This window comes from Rhinolophus ferrumequinum, chromosome 22 (genome assembly GCF_004115265.2).
Source record: "Rhinolophus ferrumequinum isolate MPI-CBG mRhiFer1 chromosome 22, mRhiFer1_v1.p, whole genome shotgun sequence".
NCBI classification, from domain to species: Eukaryota; Metazoa; Chordata; class Mammalia; order Chiroptera; family Rhinolophidae; genus Rhinolophus; species Rhinolophus ferrumequinum.
Genome location: NC_046305.1, coordinates 13,144,550 through 13,161,874, shown reverse-complemented (window position 1 = coordinate 13,161,874; position 17,325 = coordinate 13,144,550). Strand labels below are relative to the sequence as shown.

The window sequence follows — 17,325 nt, the reverse complement described above, 5'->3', positions numbered from 1 at the left end:
CAATGTAGAGTATATACTAATAGTTCCCAGAGCTTTTTTGTTTCATGGTGTAATGTTTAATAATCCCTCCTCTACTTCATGCCCTTCCCTCAAAAGTACCAATAAAAAAGAAAACAGCACTGTATGATAATTGACACATTTTATATATTATTGATTTTTATAAGCGAAGGAAAATTTTAAACACCGAAGATACTTTAAATACTTTCCTGTGTCACAAAGGATTAAGTCTGTGTTCAAAACATTTCTTCATGTCTTCTAGCTTCCTACCTGTATACTACTCAAAGTTGATACTAATTTTTATCACATAATTTTACTACCTATTTATATTTTCATCTTATATTCTAGTAATGAGCATTAAATTCATTTACTAGAACATTAAAGTACATTTACTAAAATATCTTATGTTCTGGCAATGAGCATAAATTACTTCTCCTTCTGTTAAAGATAAGTAGATATTGCATTAACGCCAATAGTAATACTATTTACTACTCAGAAGCACATCTTTCCTATTAGTGAACTAGCTTGAGGTTAGTGGCATCTTTGAAGAATCAACAAGTTTATTTTTGAAGGTGATAATATTTGTTAACTAGAAGATGAAATTCCCACAATACGAATGAATAAGCAATCCTTTTCCAAAGTAAACATGAAATAAGCACATCCTTCAGAAACAACTTCATTACATGGCTTTGAGTATCAGTCAGGTCTTTTCATCCTTTCTAAAACAACTTAACGGAGGATAAAAATATATCATTCTTAAAGAGATGACAATTACCTTGTTGGCTTGGCTCTTGCCTCAACTTCCACTCTTAGCCATCTGTATTTTTTTTTTTTTAAGGCTCTCAAAATAGGGTTGCAGTGTCTACAAATGAATCTAGTGTTTCTTTTGGATTAAACTCTCTACTTGTCCCTGGTATATAGTCTTCTCGTGCACCATTAACCCACTACAAGCAGGAGGATTTTTGAAAATCAACAATACATGACTAAACAAAACACCAATAGAAAAATGGAAATCAGTAAAGATACTCTCCTGCCATCACCAAGCTGAAAATGTAGCAAATGAGACAACTCTCCCTATTATAAATATCAAATGGTTTTATTTCTAAGTCAAAAAAGTCATGTAAATAATTTTTACAGAGATAATGATACACCATGATAAAATGGAAAACTGGGCAGAAAGGAGACACAAGATTATACATAACACGAGAAAAGTAATGTATTATGAATGCATGGGTTTGACAGTAATCCTAGACATGCAAAAATTACTTCATGAATTTTAGAAATGCAATTCAGTCTTCCATCCTCTAGAACTAAAAAGCAAGCTCACATCTGTTAAAACAACAAAGACCTGGGGACAGAGGTGAGATGGAAGAAGATGCCTAAAGTGGACTCTGTCCATTCAAGCGTATAATCAGAATGAATAATTTACAAGCGTACTTTCATCTTCTATGCTACTAAGAGCTGAATTCTAAGGAGCTTAGGGAGACTGTAACACATCTGCTAACCAAGTTGAAAAAGCAGAGAGAACCTAAGCAAAAAAGATCCAACAAAGTATACCTGAAATCTATGTAATTTTACTAACAATTGTCACCCCAATAAATTAAAAAAAAAAAAAGATCCAACAAAACCTGTTCACGAGGGGACAGTGGGACTAAAAAGAAATGGCAGAAAAGCAGAGACTAGTGTAGTTGTGGTGACTTACATCCTTAACTGTATCTATTTATTCCATTTCAGAAAGTCAGATAGCTGTATTCAGCTAACATTAGCTATGTATACTCCGCATCAAAAGGAATACTTTATAACGAGAGGCAAAATGTGAAAGGAAAACAATGAAAGCATCAATAGGTCTTTCCATTTTAATTCAAATAATCTAAAAAAATACACTTCACTGAGCAGACATATATAAAAAAATTTTCTAACAATTAATATTTGGTTTTTCAAATATATGCCTATTTCATGTATTTGAAAGGAGACATACCAAATATGTAAAAACATGAAATGAGGTGGTTTTAGTGTCTTACAAAAAATTTACAGTCACCCAGTAGCTTGTAAAATATAATTTCTCAGCAATCTATGCTTGGAACCAAGATAACACAATGCCACAAACACACAAAATCTTTAAACTAGGTCCTCGTATCATCTGCTTTTCTACTGGTTTTAAAGAACCGCTACATGTGTCACCTCAACTATACCTTATGAAATTACAGTGTCAGCAATGTAAAACAACAACAAACAATATCCTTAGCTATCTAACCGGCAGGTAAATTTCTGTATCTATAGATCAAGCGAAGTTAAAAATTAAAAACCAAAAATAAAAACAAAGAAGCAAGCTAGATTAATTTACTCCTTTTTTTCATAAATAGTACTTTGACTTCAAGTAAGATTGAGGGAAAGCATTTATTTTTATTCCTACCCATTACTGATATGCTCAGTAAATATGTAAAGTACATAGCTATTTTAGATACTAGGTATAAAACAGTAAAAGAAAAAAAAACAAAAAAACAAAATCTCTGGCCACAGGAGACTTACATTGATCTCAAGAGAATAAATCAATGCAAAAAACACATTATATCAGAAAGTAACAAATGCTATACAAAGAAATAAATAAAACAGAGTGATGTACTATGATGTGAAGTAACGGAGTGGCTGCATAAGACTGGGTATTCAGAAGGCCTCATGAAGGGCATAGGCAGGGAATGATCTAATAATTCTCAGCGGAGGGCAAGAGCTAAGGACCTACTGTAAGTGCAAGTTTCATCTGATTTTGGTACAGAAAGAAAGGCAATGTGTTTGGAGCCTAGTGAACGAGAGGGAAAATAGCAGAAGATGAGGTCATTGACACAGGACCAGATTATTTAAGGCCTTTTAGGTCAGTGTGATACATTTTTACATTACACCCTTGGATGCTAAGAAGCAGCCTATGAAACTCACTGTCATGCTTTTTGTAAAACTGCTATTGGGGATATTATTCACCATCCTGAACAAAATACTATTCTTCATGAGGTCCAAAGGAAGAATCAAATCTCACATTCAGTAAAAACTGATCTTTTGCTGAGGAACTGCTAAAAATTTACCTTATGTGAATTCTGAAATTAACCATGCTCTCTTCTATCCTCTGAATTCCAGAAAATTCAGAGTTGAATTTATAATTAACTTCCGGCAATTATATAAAACTTATGGCATCTATTTTTTTAATAAACTTTTTATTTTCTAAGTTTTAAATTTATAGAAAAATTACACAGGTAGCCCAGCGAGTTCCCATATACCCACTACTCCGTTTCTCTTACCATTTACATCTTACATTAGTATGATACATTTACCACTTTTAATGAACCAATATTGACTGATACATTATTATTAACTAAAGTCCATAATTTACTCGATTACCTTAATTTTTACCAGATGTTCTGTTTCTGTTCCAGGATCTTTACAGCGTCTATTTTATATATTAAATTTAGTGGAGCTTTAAGTCACTATTCTGTCTTCATTTCCCCCTTATTCTAACCTCTATAACTGCTGTTATCTAATATATTTTATCTAAGTCTATAAACCTTTCCAAATACTTATGGGAACTACGTGGAGTAATAAAAAAAAAAAAATAGTACCGACAGGTTTCTTGAAAGATACAATTAGCTTTTACCACAACAAATCAAACAGTTTAGTATTATTCAAAAATAGTAATGCTTCGTAAATCTTTTAAAAATACACAGATGCAAGGAAATGTCCAGTTAAAAATTTTATTCAAAGATATTTAGATAAAAATGCAAAGTCAATATAAAAAAGTCTTTATGTTTCAATATTAGTTAATCTCTGGAATTCTCCTTTTGTCGTTACATACAGCATCAGTAATCCCAATTGTTCTTATTGAGCCATGCTAGCTAGCTTAGCTTGGTCTCAGAGCACACAAATCTAAAATGAGGGTGAGGCAAAATGATCTTTTCAATTAGAAATGTCACTGATCTCTTAATTCTGTGACATAGGTTGACTGTCAAATTCTCCTGTATGCTAACAGAATAATCAAACTATCAATGAGCTTAAGAAGCCTATAAAACTACTGGCAAATTACTGTCTAAAAGAAGTTAGCATTAATGATAATGATCTAAAATTATTTAAGATTTATGGCAGGAATTCTCCACTGGGGAGACTGTTAAACTAACATTGCCTGGGTTCCATTGGAGATCTTATTTTAACTGGTCTGAGTTGAAGACTCAGTATCACTATTTGTCACACAAACAAACAAAATACAGGTAAATTGAGTTAAATGTGCAGCAGATTTGAGAACCACCAATTTACAGTATATTTCAGTTTTAGATAAAAATTAAAAAACACCTTGCTCACTGACACCAAAGGTTTTAAGTCCACTAAAACTTAAGGTATAGAAAAAAGATTAGTAAAGAAAAGAGAGAGAGACAATATTTAAAAAAATAATCAAGGCCTATCAAATGTTTTTTCCTTTAAAAATGTTAAAGGTTGAAAGTCCTATGTTAGACTTTGTTGATAAACCTGCTCGTGTTGCATTATATTTCAGATAACTGCTAAATAAAAACTTAAAGATATATGAAATCAATAGCAATAATAAATGACAAAAATGACGATCATTTAAATTTAACACCATATACAAGGCAGTAAATTAATATAGTATCACAGTGCAAATGAGATACAAAAGTATAGTTCCTTTACTATTAGGTTGGTGCAAAACTAATTGCGGTTTAAATGGTTAAAAATAATTACAAAAACTGCAATTACTTTTGCACCAACCTAATAACTTTTTCTAACCTCAATACTACACAGAATAAGTTTCTTTAAATCACTTTCTAATACCTTTAATCCTCCAGTGTGTCAAAAGAGAAAAATTCATTTTAAGAAGATGAAAATTATAGGGCTTTAGTCTGTTTATCTGAGAGTACAAAGAACAAACAAGTGCAGGTATTTCCCTTATAAAAGCAGACCATACATCTGGATGATCAGCCTACAACACGCCCTTTACAACAGGGTCCAAAAAAATAAACATCTCTTGGCAATGAAACAAAGAAAGAAGCTCTTAACTCTAAATGTTTTTCATTTTAGCATACTTTCACAGAATTCCATTTTTCTATAATAACAGCTAAGAGTGTATGAAAATTGCAACGTGATCTAGCATGGATGGATGAAGAAAGATCATCATAACTTTCAACATATCTCAGAGAATCTTTGTTACAAACCACATGGTAAAATGTAAAAAGAAAAAAATATCAAATATTAGTAGCCCAACTTTGAAAATAAAATTAAAAGAACCGCTATTAAAGTAAGTGACACAGGGTGAGGAAATCTTTAACTTCCATGTAATCACATTTTTCTTATATTCTTAAAATATTTTGAGGCAGTACTCTTTAGGACACACAAAATAAGAGATAATCCAAAAAAGAACTAAACATTTTGATAAATCTTAAGTGTCTTCAGCTAAATATTAGAAAATTAAGTATATTAAAATATTATAAACCAAAATTCAGTGACATACTATAAAACTAATATCTAAGTGCCAGTATCCTGGTAAAGATTTTCAGATGTTGAAGGAAGTACTTTCTGCATTCTGAGAGAGAGAGAGAGAGAGAGAGAGAGAGAGAGAGAGACACCGTTGTTTTACTAGTCCCAGTCTAAAGAATGGCATAAGTAGAAAGGAAAAGTTGTGTTGCTCAGACTAATTAAGGACTAAGGATTCACAGATGGATGGATGGATGGATGGATGGATGGACGGATGGACGGACGGACGGATGGACGGACGGACGGACGACGGACAGACATGAAAATACATTCAGGGAGATGAACATGACACAAATAAGAACTTTAACTCTAACCCAGTATCTGTGATTCACAATTCTAAGGTGATTTACGGACATGTAAGAAATCCATCATAGGGAAAATGTGAACAAAAAAAAATTTGATTGAAATAGAATATAATCATAATATACTCATATATTACAAAAATCAAAAATATCTACATATGAGGCAGGTTAAATTGGTTTTATACTGTGCAGTTTAAAATATCTTTCCTTAAAAAGAGGTTTGATGTGACAAAATGTAGGGGTTAGTACATCTTACCTTCCACAGAAGGTGCCTGGTCCTGAGCTGAATACAGCATATCCTTGAAAGCCTATTAGAAGAAAGAAAAGGAATACATGAATTGAATAACCTTTATATTAAAAGGATTTGAAGCTAAACAATTGCTTCTTTTTCAATATCCACACAATGACTACATGTTATTCCCTAAATTGAGAATTTAGTGAAATACGTCAATTAATCTTAATAAGCTAAAAAAAATACTATACTTTTATACCAATCCAGTATTGTCTAATTTTTAAGACAATGGCTAATTTGTACACTTTAAAAATTAAGGGACATTTGAAAAGAATAAAACAATCACCTGAGAGATCACAGACTCTCTTGACTAAAAGATAATAGTTATAGAGAACAACGGTCCTAGAGGAATACAATGAACATTACAGAAGAAAATATGAAACACTGGGTACAAATTTTTTAAATTGTGGTAACATGTACATAATATAAAATTCACCACCTTAATCATTTTTAAGTGTGTGATTCAGCAGTGTTAAGTACATTCATACTGTTATTCTGAATTCTGACAATCTCCAGAAATCTTTTCATCTTGAATACAAATACTTTTTATTGGAGGTCTAGAAAATCCTCTCATAACAGTTCAAGACTATAAAGATAGTAAAGGTTGTATTCTTTTTTCCAAACCAGTAGATAAACTAACAAACAACCACGTTTAAGTAATTTGGATGGTTGCAGTTTGATCTCTCACTAAGTGGTTTGGGGACAGAAATGAAAAGCATTTCTCCCTATCTATCAAAACAGTAGAATTAAGTGGATAAGGTTGCAGAGCTCAAGAGCTGGTCATAAGCTTACTCATAGGTGACTGTATCCAGTCTCACAGCTTCAAAGCTTCAAATACCATCTAACCATTGGTGATTCCTAAATTGGCCTCCAACCTTCTTCAACCTCAGTACAAGAGGACATTTGGGGCCAGATAATTCTTTGTTGTGAGGGGCCATTCAGTGCATAGCAGGATTTTTAGTAGCATTCCTGGCATCTAGGGATCCACAAAATAACAGTAGGAACTCCCCTCCACCACCACCAGAGTAGTTACAACCAAAAATGTCTCCAGACACTGTCAAATGTCCCTTTGGGAACAAAATCAGCCCTCCTCAGAACCACTGGCGGAGAGTGTTTCAAGCATATAAACACCAAAACACACAAAATACACCTCCAGAGTAACTCACTCTGTATTCAAGTCTAGTGAATGATATTCTGCCCAAGTGAATTTACCACTTGCTTTAGATTAGTGACCAATCTGTTAGTTCCATGACTAAACAAGCCTGACAATATACAGTAAAAAAGATTTCCAATAAAACAAGGAAAACTGAAAAATCAATGCATTTTTGTAGGAAAATTATGTATAAAAATGTTAATGTCATACATTCTTAAATCCAAAAATATTCAGTAAGATTCACTATTTATATAGAATTTGAGGCAATACAGTAATGCAATTGTTTTATAACAAAAAAATATTTGTTCTTCCAGACACAAAGCTCTGAAAACCTTTGGAATTGACTGTCTTTTACATACTAATGAGATGATTCTCTTGAGTGGGTGGGAGTAGGGGGGAGTTAGCTTCAGGATGGGAGTTGGTCCCCAGAAAAACCAACACCCTGATTAACCGATTAGAGGGTTAAAACTTTCAGCCCCACCCCAGACCTATGAGGAGGGGAGAGGGACTGAAGATTGAGCTCGATCACTAATGGCAAAGCTTTCATCAAGCATGCCCAGGTAATGAAACCTCCATAAAAACTCCAAACAACTTCAGGTTTCAGAGGCTGAGCAATGTGCTGGGAGAGGGCATGGAAGCTCCGTGCCACCCGTCCCCATATCTTGTCCTGTGCATCTCTTCCGTAAGTGGTTATAAGTCTGTACTGCTAAGTATAGCACTTTCATGAGTCCTGTGAGTCATTCTAGCAAATTACCAATCCTGAAGGGGGGGTCATGGGAACCCTCAAATTTATAATTATCCAGGCAGAAGTGTGGGTAGCCCAGGTACCCCATTTGCAGCAGGCGTCTTAAGTGGGAATAGTCTTGTGGGACTAAGCCCTTATACTGTGGGGTCTGTGCGAACTCCAGATAGTGCCAGAACTGAACTGAATTGTTAGACACATAGTTGGGGTCAGAAAATGGTTGTTGGTCCAGAAAAAAAGAACTATATTTGGTGTTGGAAGTGGTCACAGAAAATATCCAAACAGAAATCTCTTTTGGAAACGACCTTTATTAGTGGTCCACAGCTTTCCTAAGATTACATTTGAAGCTCAGCCTCATGTTTACTGACCATTAGTTCTGAAACTTATTCGTGTACAAAAGCCCTAAGGTATGGACTTTCTTTTAAGAAAAAGGTGTATACACTCACCATTTTCTTTACAATTTCGTATGTCTTAGACACTACTAACTTCTAGTCTAAAAAAAGAAGTCTGCCCAGAAGATCTTATCAAACATCAGAAAAATCTTTATTTTAGTTCACAGATTAGAATTTCATATTGAAGTCCTACAACTGTAGTGATTGTGTTACAGTTCTTCCATAGGTATTTTAAGAGAGTAAATGAACACATTGCTTAGAGTAAATTGCTAGTAGTAGAAAAATACAAGAAAGGAACAAATAAATCCAGCCAGAGAATACTTATGGAAATAAATTATCACGGGAGCAGATAGTATCAGAGACTCAAATGTCTCATGAGGTTTTTCTACTTCTGGAGTATAACAGGCATGTGTACCAAACAAATTAAGGGATGTGACCAGAAACCAAATAAATCATCAATGACTAGCAAAGTGGCTTGTACATAGTAGGAGCTCAGTAAATAATTCTTAAATTCAAAAGGATTTCCTCTCTGGAGAAAATTACTTTAAAGATGATTGAAAAAGCACACTAAGTAGAATTTCTGACATGTAATGAAAATGAATTAAATTTGCAAAAGGAAAGTTTACAAATTTTAAAAAAATGATTAAAATTTTATAAAGAGAAAAATGAAAGTCTTCATTTTGATTATAAGGCTGAATCATAATTTCATTTAAATCAAGACAATCTCAGTGAAATCAGGGACAATGTCTCTTTTTGCTTCTTACTGCCTCAGTTTCCCTCTGAACAAAAGACCCTCTGCGTTTTTTTATAGTAATAGACTCTAGAGTACTCCCTAAATAGAATACCATTCTATGCCTGTGACAAAAGAATAGCCCGCAACTGGGAACGAAGGCGAGGGAGAAAAGCCTACAAAGTAGTGTCTATATTAGTACCTATGGATTGTTTGTCTCTAGTGAGTCACCAGAGCACTTGCCTGGGTTGGAAGGAGTACATTCAAATACACAAAACAACAAAAAGAGTTTCCTCATTTCTTTTTAAGAAAATCTAATATTTTATATAAAACTATGAATTTGTATAATAAATAAAATCAATACATGTATTCATGTCCATTACAAAAGATTTCTTTGATTTCCAAAGAATTCAAAACAATTCTGTTCATCAGCACCTATACTGTAATCTCTACTCTAATTTTTTTGTTATATTATTGAAATATATGTAAACTAGAACAAAATTTTTAGGGTTTATAACAACTCACGTAATAGTAAAACCTAACAAAATCAATCCAAATACAACCACAAAACCAATATTAAAATGACAGGAAAATACATGTTGTTAGAAGAAACAAAATCTCAACTGGTAATATGAATGAATACAATGCTGGCCGCCAATACAATGCTGACTGCCAACATACCTTTTCTTCTGAGTCTGGAATGCCTATATGAATGACTTTCTGTCGGATTTGATGTAATTCCCCTAGTACCTTTCTCTAGGTGCGGCAGCATAGGAGAGTGGCCAGGAGCTACAGAGTTAGACACTGTGTATGAAAACCAACTCTAGCATTTATTAGCTTGGGAAATTGACTTCTCTGTACTTCAGTGCCCTCATCTGTAAAACAGAAATAGTGACCACATATACCTCACAGGTCTATTGTGAAAATTAAAAATTCTTAAAACACAAGTCCTTATATTATGATTCACGATTACACATGAAGAGTACTTAGAACAGTGCCTAGAACACAGAAGATGCTCAAAGAATGTTAGTTAAGAACAGAATGTGAATTATCACAAAACTTACGTCATACAATGGGCTGTGGCATCATTTGGCCCTCTACTGGTCATTTATGCAGTAGATATGCTTCAGTTCTTATTAACTTGACAATGTAGGATAGTACTACATGGAGCCAAGCATAAACACAGGCACTGCAATCTCCTGGCAGTACTAGTTTATAAAACGGTCCTCCAGATTATCTAGACTATGCTCCTTTTTTATTTTTGATGACTGCTGACATAAATACACTATATTTTTAATTCTCACAGGAAACCTACAGACTGCTAAGAAAATATATGGAGAGCCCAGTTTACATATGCTTTAAATAACAAGGTCTCCTAAATATATTACTTGAACTTTCTATAAGGTTATCTATTGTACAAAATAGGGTATAGGTCAAATTTAATACGTACGCAATAATACTGCCAATACAAATGTCTTGTTGATTTTTAATAACCCATAGATCACCTCTTATCTCCTTTCCAAGCACAGATAGGTTTCACAGATCATTTTGAGGACGAAGGAGATCAGAAGCTAGAAAAATTCCTACTTCCTACCAACTCACCATTGGCCTCATATATAACACACTAGAAATATGATCGCTTCCATCAATAAAATATCTAACCTATATGGCTCTCATTTGCTTCAATATTCATTTAGAGTCAGCACACTGCAATCTAATTATTGGATTAATAAACGATAAAATAAACAGGTATTTGAAGACAAAGGGCAAGGAATATTTGTTATAAACCTTTAAAGGAGTCATAATCCCTGTTAACAGTGTTTTATAATTGGATAAAATTTACATCAGACATTTTTTATCTGAAAACTTTTCCAAGCGGAACTCTTGAATAAAATTCTGATATACGCTTAAAAATATGTCCATCATGTGCTGACCTACAGCATCACAGAAAAGAGATTTTTTCTCTTTTTCAGTTTCCACTTCTTCTTTTTGCATTTCCTGTTTAATTTTTTTCCCCAGAAATACTGGGTAGTCTGTGAATAATGTGGAAGTGAGTTACATCTGACCTGGTTTCTCTGGCTCATCAGCTAGAAATCAGTCATGTTTTCCTAACACAAAGTTCTAAGGTCAGTTCTGTAAATCAAATCATAAACCTCAAAAGAGGGCATTCTAGCATTCTTATGTGTCCTGTATAAAGAGTCTCCATTAATTAATCTTCATTTTTATCCCAAAATAGAAATAAACTAACCTAGCTCTGCTTTGATGGTAGAAATACTCTATAAAGTCAATAAAAACTCTTACACAAATTCTTATAATCAATTAAAATTTAAAATCAGTGTACTCTTGCACATACTTAAAAATCCAAAACCTATAGTATATTAAAAGGAATATGCATGACTCAAAATTTTCATGGAATTCAAAAGTACCCCATTGGTAAAATGCAATTCGATATGCAAAAGCTGTTACAAACATTTAATTATTATTGAATTCATTAAATGCATACTAAATGTATAAAACATATAATTTATAATAGGAAGAAGTCATTTAGAATATATGACATATTCACGTTTGTAAATATCCATACTAGCATACTGACATTCACTGACATAGCTTTTATTATTTACATGTAAATAAATCCCAAATCTATATCCTCAGCCACATGTCTACTAAAATAAACTCAGAATGTCCAAAATTCCATTCGTTTTCTTCGCAAAGCCTGCTCTTCTTATGTTCTTTATTTCTGTTAACATTATGGCCAGTATCCAAATAACAGCGATGCATAATCTGTTATCATTGTCTCACTCATTCCACAAGTAATTTACTGAGAATCTGCTATGTGCCAGGCACTGTTCTAGGAACCTGGGATAAATCATGTGGAAAGTGAAAATCCCTGTCCTGGTGGAGTTCACATTCCTACATTCTCCTTTCCACCCCTGAGTTCAGTAATCTGGTTCAATCAATTCCACTACCACAATCTCATTTACATTCATTCTCTCCTTTCCTTTTACCTGAACTATTACAACAGACTCTTAACTGGTTTACCAATCTATAGATTTTCATCTCTCTAACACATCTGACAAACTGTTGCCATATCAATGTTTCCAAAGCATCAGTCTGATTGTCTTGCTCAAAACTTACAAGAATAAAGCCTATACTCATCTACCGGTCTAAGGTACCCAGAATGGTCCAAACTACGTTTGTAGGCTTATCTTCCAAACTGGAGAAAACCAATTTCATTTTCATAATCTGACCCTAAAGCCAAAATGAATTACTTACTACTCATTTTAGCAACCTCAATATTTCTTCCATCTTTGCCTTTGTTTACTACTATTGCCTCTACCTGGAATTCGCTCCCCTACCTCCCATCTTTTAAATCTAATTTCCAAATCTTAACCATCCTTTAAGGTCCTGATCGAATTTAACCTCTTTTATGCTTTGTTCTGATTCCTCCAGCTGGATATCATCACTCCCTCCTATGAAATATTGTAGTACTCCATTTGAAACCATTTATAGCACTTAACATTTCTACCTTATGTTTTCATTACTTATCTATGTCACTTGTTCCCCATTTGACTGGAAAGTCAGGGTTTTTGTCACCTTGTTTATACTTGCATAAAAGAGGTGCAAAATAAATATTTCTACATTATTTAATATTATCATTAAGTAAGTTACTAAGCTTTATTCATTCAATGAAAGTTATTAGATGTATATTCTGTTTACTATGCCAGGCTCTAAATAAATACAGTTGACCCTTGAACATGGGTCTGAACTGCATGGGTCCTCATATAAACAGCTTTTAAATAAATGTTGTAAATGTATTTTCTCTTCCTTAAGATTTTCTTAATAACGTTTTCTTTTCTCTAGTTTACTTTGTTATAAGAATACAGCCTATAATACATATAATATACAAAATATGTATTAATTGACTAAATTTGTGTTATCAGTAAGATTTCCAATCAATAGTAGACTATTCATTAGTAGTTAAGTTTTGAGGGAGTTCAAAATTATACTCGCATTTTCTACTGCAAGGGGAATTGGCACTCCTAACCCCCAGGTTGTTCAAGAGTCAACTGTAATGATGAATCAAACATGGAGAAGACACACATAAAGACAAATTCAAACATAATATGTTAAATACTAAAATAAAAGATGAACAAAGCATACTGAAGGCCTAACTAAAGCAGTAGCAATGAAAAGAAATTTCATTGGGAAAGGGGAAATATCAAGAAGTGAAACAAAAATCAGGCAAACAACTAAACATGAATTAAGGGAATGGAAGCTCTCCAACATTTTGAGCCCAGGTAAAAAGAAGGATGATCAGTGATATTATTAACCAAGTAGAAAACAACAACAAAGAAAAAACTTGGGCAAAGAAAAGATAGGAGTTTGGGTTAACAAACCACTTTAGGTATCCAATAGGACAACTGAGATGGTCAGGAGACAGATAAAAATAGAGATCTACAATTTGGAAAATAGGTCAAAGCTAGTGGTTAAGAGTTGGAAATCGTCGATAATGAAATAATCTATAGCTGATTTGAAACTGCCTAGACTAAATAAATGAAATTTCTCAAAAAGTGAGAAATGGGCCAACAACGAAATCTTTTGGAATACAAAACAGCAATAAGGTACAAAATGAGATGTATGAAGTCGGACAATTAAGTTCACGAACTCATCCTAGAAAAAGTGCTACGTACCTCACTGCTAACTATTACTGTAGTGATCTTCAAAATACACCCCTTGGGAAGCTATACACCGATGTCAGTGCCTAGTCCCCCATTCAAAGCAATTCTGTAACTCTTTCTCTGGAATGGCCATCAGAACTGTCATCCTATTACCCTTGATGTCCTGAGTGTCATCAAAATGTCTTCCTTTCAGTATTTCCTTTATCTTTGGGTAAAGAAAGAAGTCATTGGGGGCCAGATCAGGTGAGTAGGGAGGGTGTTCCAATAGTTATTTATTTACTGGCTAAAAACTCCCTCACAGACAGTGCCATGTGAGCTGGTGCATTGTCGTGATGCAAGAGCCATGAATTGTTGGCAAAAAGTTCAGGTTGTCTAACTTTTTCATGTAGCCTTTTTCAGCACTTCCAAATAGCAAACTTGGTTAACTGTGTGTCCAATTGGTACAAATTCATAAGGAATAATTCCTCTGATATCAAAAAAGGTTAGCAATATCGTTGCAACAAGTTCCCGAACTTAATTGGCAGACCTTGCATACAGTACCACAAAAACTAAAGGAGCATTTCCAAAAGGAAGAGAGATTAAAAACTATCAAAGGCTGTTATAGAAGAGATTTCTGCACCCTCATGTTCACTACAGCATTATTCATAATGGCCCAAACATGAAAACAACCTAAGTGTATGCCAACATATAAATGGATACAGAAGATGGGGTCCACGCATACGTGCACAAGTGTGTTTGCTGCAATATTATTCAGCCATGAAAAAGAAGGAAATTTTGACATTTGCAACAAATTGGGTAAACCTCGAGGGCATTATGCTAAGTGAAAGAAGTCAGAGAAAGTCAAATACTATATGATTATCACTTATCATATTGAATCTAAAAAAGCCAAACTCAGAGTAGAATAGTGGTTACCAGGGGCTGGGGGATAGGAAAATGGGGAGATACTGGTTAAAGGGTACAAACTTCCAGTTATAAGATTAACAAGTTCTGAGGATCTAATGTACAGCATGGTGATTATAATTAATAATACTGTATTATTATTAATTATAATCTACTTGAAAACCAGATCTTAAATGTTCTCACCACAAAAAAGAAATGGTAATTATGTGATGGGATGGAATTGTTAGATAATGCTATGGTGGTAACCATTTTGCAATATATAAATATCAAATCAACATGTGGTACACGTTAAATTTACAGTTACATGTTAATTATATCTCAATAAAGTCAAAAATATTTAAGATAATTGAGCTAGATGGTGAATATAGATGTCTATTCTACCTATGCATCTCTCTACCTATGTAACTATTTATCTAACTGGAATGCTGCAACTGAATTAGAGAGTAAAACAGCTAACATTAGAATGCCTAGACTCTGACTTTCTACTTTAGAGCCTATAATGTAAACTATCCATATGTAAGATCAATAAAATATAACCTTAAGTTAAAGAAAATAAAAATAATAAGCTGCTTAGAGATCAAGAAGAGACTAAGAGGGGGTAATTAGAAGTGAGGATCAGAAGCTCACCAGTGACCTTCAAAAATATGACTTCAGTAGTGATGGGGGCAGAGGCAAGATTAGATTGGGTTGAATACACAAGAGAGTTGAGGATATGATGGCTACAAATACTGATCAATAATAAAAGTAATAAAAGGCTACATTTATTGAATGCCTACTATCAGATATTGTTTTGAGTATTTTAAACACTACGTTAACAGAGGCTCACAACTTTTTAATGTAAATATGATTCTCATTTTACCACTGAAGATCAAAGACTCATAAAGGTTGTTGAAATATCTTGCCCCAGCATTACTCATTCTATAACCCATGCTTCTTTGAGAAAAAGACATGTACCCCACTATATGGAACAAAACCTTATTTTCTAAGATTTACCTCTAATTTCCTGATACTCTCCCTTTTATTTCCAAAACTTTTCTAAACCATTAGATTTTTATATCAGGTGTGGTAACTAGCCTCTGAGATGACCCCCAATAATTCCTTCCTCCCTGGTAGTAATACTCTGTGCGATCTCCTCCCATACTAAATCGGGCTGACCTGTATAATCAACAGAATATTGCATAAATGACAGTACTTCCAAGGCTAGGTCATAAAAGGCACTGTGGTTTTCATCCTGCTCTCTCTTGGGTAACATACTCTGGAGAAAGCCAGTCATGAAACAACTGAAGCAGCTCTATGAAGAGGTCCAAGGGGTGAGGAACTGAGGCCTCCTGAAAAAAACTAGCAGAATTCTGTGAACCACCTGAGTGAGCCGTCTTAGAACGGGATCCTCTACCCTTGAGACGACTGCAGCCCTGGCTGATGTCTTGAGTGCAACCTCACAAAATACCCTGAGCCACAACCACCCAGTTAAGCTGCTTCCAGACTCTTGATACACACAAACAGTATAAGATAATAAATGATTATTGTTTTAATCTACTAAATTTTTGTTTTAAGCCACAGCAATAGATAATTCATGAGGCTAAATTTGAAAAACAATTTTCATATCACAGAATGCACATATTATTAGATCATAACCAACATCCCTGTTTGGCTTGCCTTGATCAAAGTAGCTAAAATTCTTATTCTTATAAAGATACAAAATTATGGAAAGGAAAACTATGAAAATTTCAAGTAAGAGATTTATATTAACAATAAACAAAATTGCATTCCTGTATGTCAAAGCCTTCAACAGTGTTCTTTAACTTACACTGAGTGCCCTTGAAAAGTCATATAGCCACACTTCAGAGCTGAAGCAGGTCTGACAGAAGAATAAATCAGCATTTTCCTTGTCTGAGGATCCTATTCTGATGATAAAATAAAGCTGATAACAAACGCTCTCTTCTAACTAATTAAATCTATATGGCTCATTCCTTCATTTATTGTGATGACAGTTGTAAATTCTCTGAAGGCAGAGAGCAATCTCACTTCAGTTTTTATAGGCCACAGCACCTAGCACAATACAAGTTCAAAATGTAAACTGCAAAGACTTTGTAATACAAAAACTAAATATCTAAAATCAACACATCAGTTAATTTTTTAAAGTGTTAGCTACTGTTATTTTTATTGAATTATAGCATTTCCAGTTTCATGAAATATCAAAATGCAAAGTTCTTTCTTATTTTTCCCAATATTCATAATATTTTATTTCTAAACAAAATTCAAACTCTTTCATTTACTAGTCACAAGAAAAGTTCTTAGTGCTTTTGGCTTCCAGCCCTCTTTAAATTTTAAAGTTTATACAGGTTGGTAAAATATATTGGATTTTGCCCAGATGTAATAGTTATCAAAAAATAAAATTCTCACTCCTGCTCTTGGTTTGCCAGTTTATCCGTAAGAAAACAAAAAGGAACCCAAAGGCACTGTGATGCTGTTTCCTATATACCCATAAAAATTGTTTCTAATCCATGGGTCTCACACCACTTCACGGCTCTAACTTCAATACTACAAAAACTTCACAAACTAGGTATTCTTTGGAGGCTAAATAATGTTTCCCACAAATATACTACTACTTGTCA

General features: G+C 33.8%; 1 protein-coding gene across 2 annotated transcripts in view; it reads right to left on the bottom strand.

Annotated features, from left to right (window-relative positions):
- Window positions 1-17,325, bottom strand: part of XPR1 (xenotropic and polytropic retrovirus receptor 1) — a 138,923-nt gene that overhangs the window by 108,773 nt on the left and 12,825 nt on the right. For both annotated transcript variants that reach the window (XM_033092752.1, XM_033092751.1), the window contains exon 2: window positions 6,076-6,127. In XM_033092752.1, the coding sequence (XP_032948643.1) occupies window positions 6,076-6,127 (52 nt within the window). The remainder of the gene's footprint in view (window positions 1-6,075; window positions 6,128-17,325) is intronic.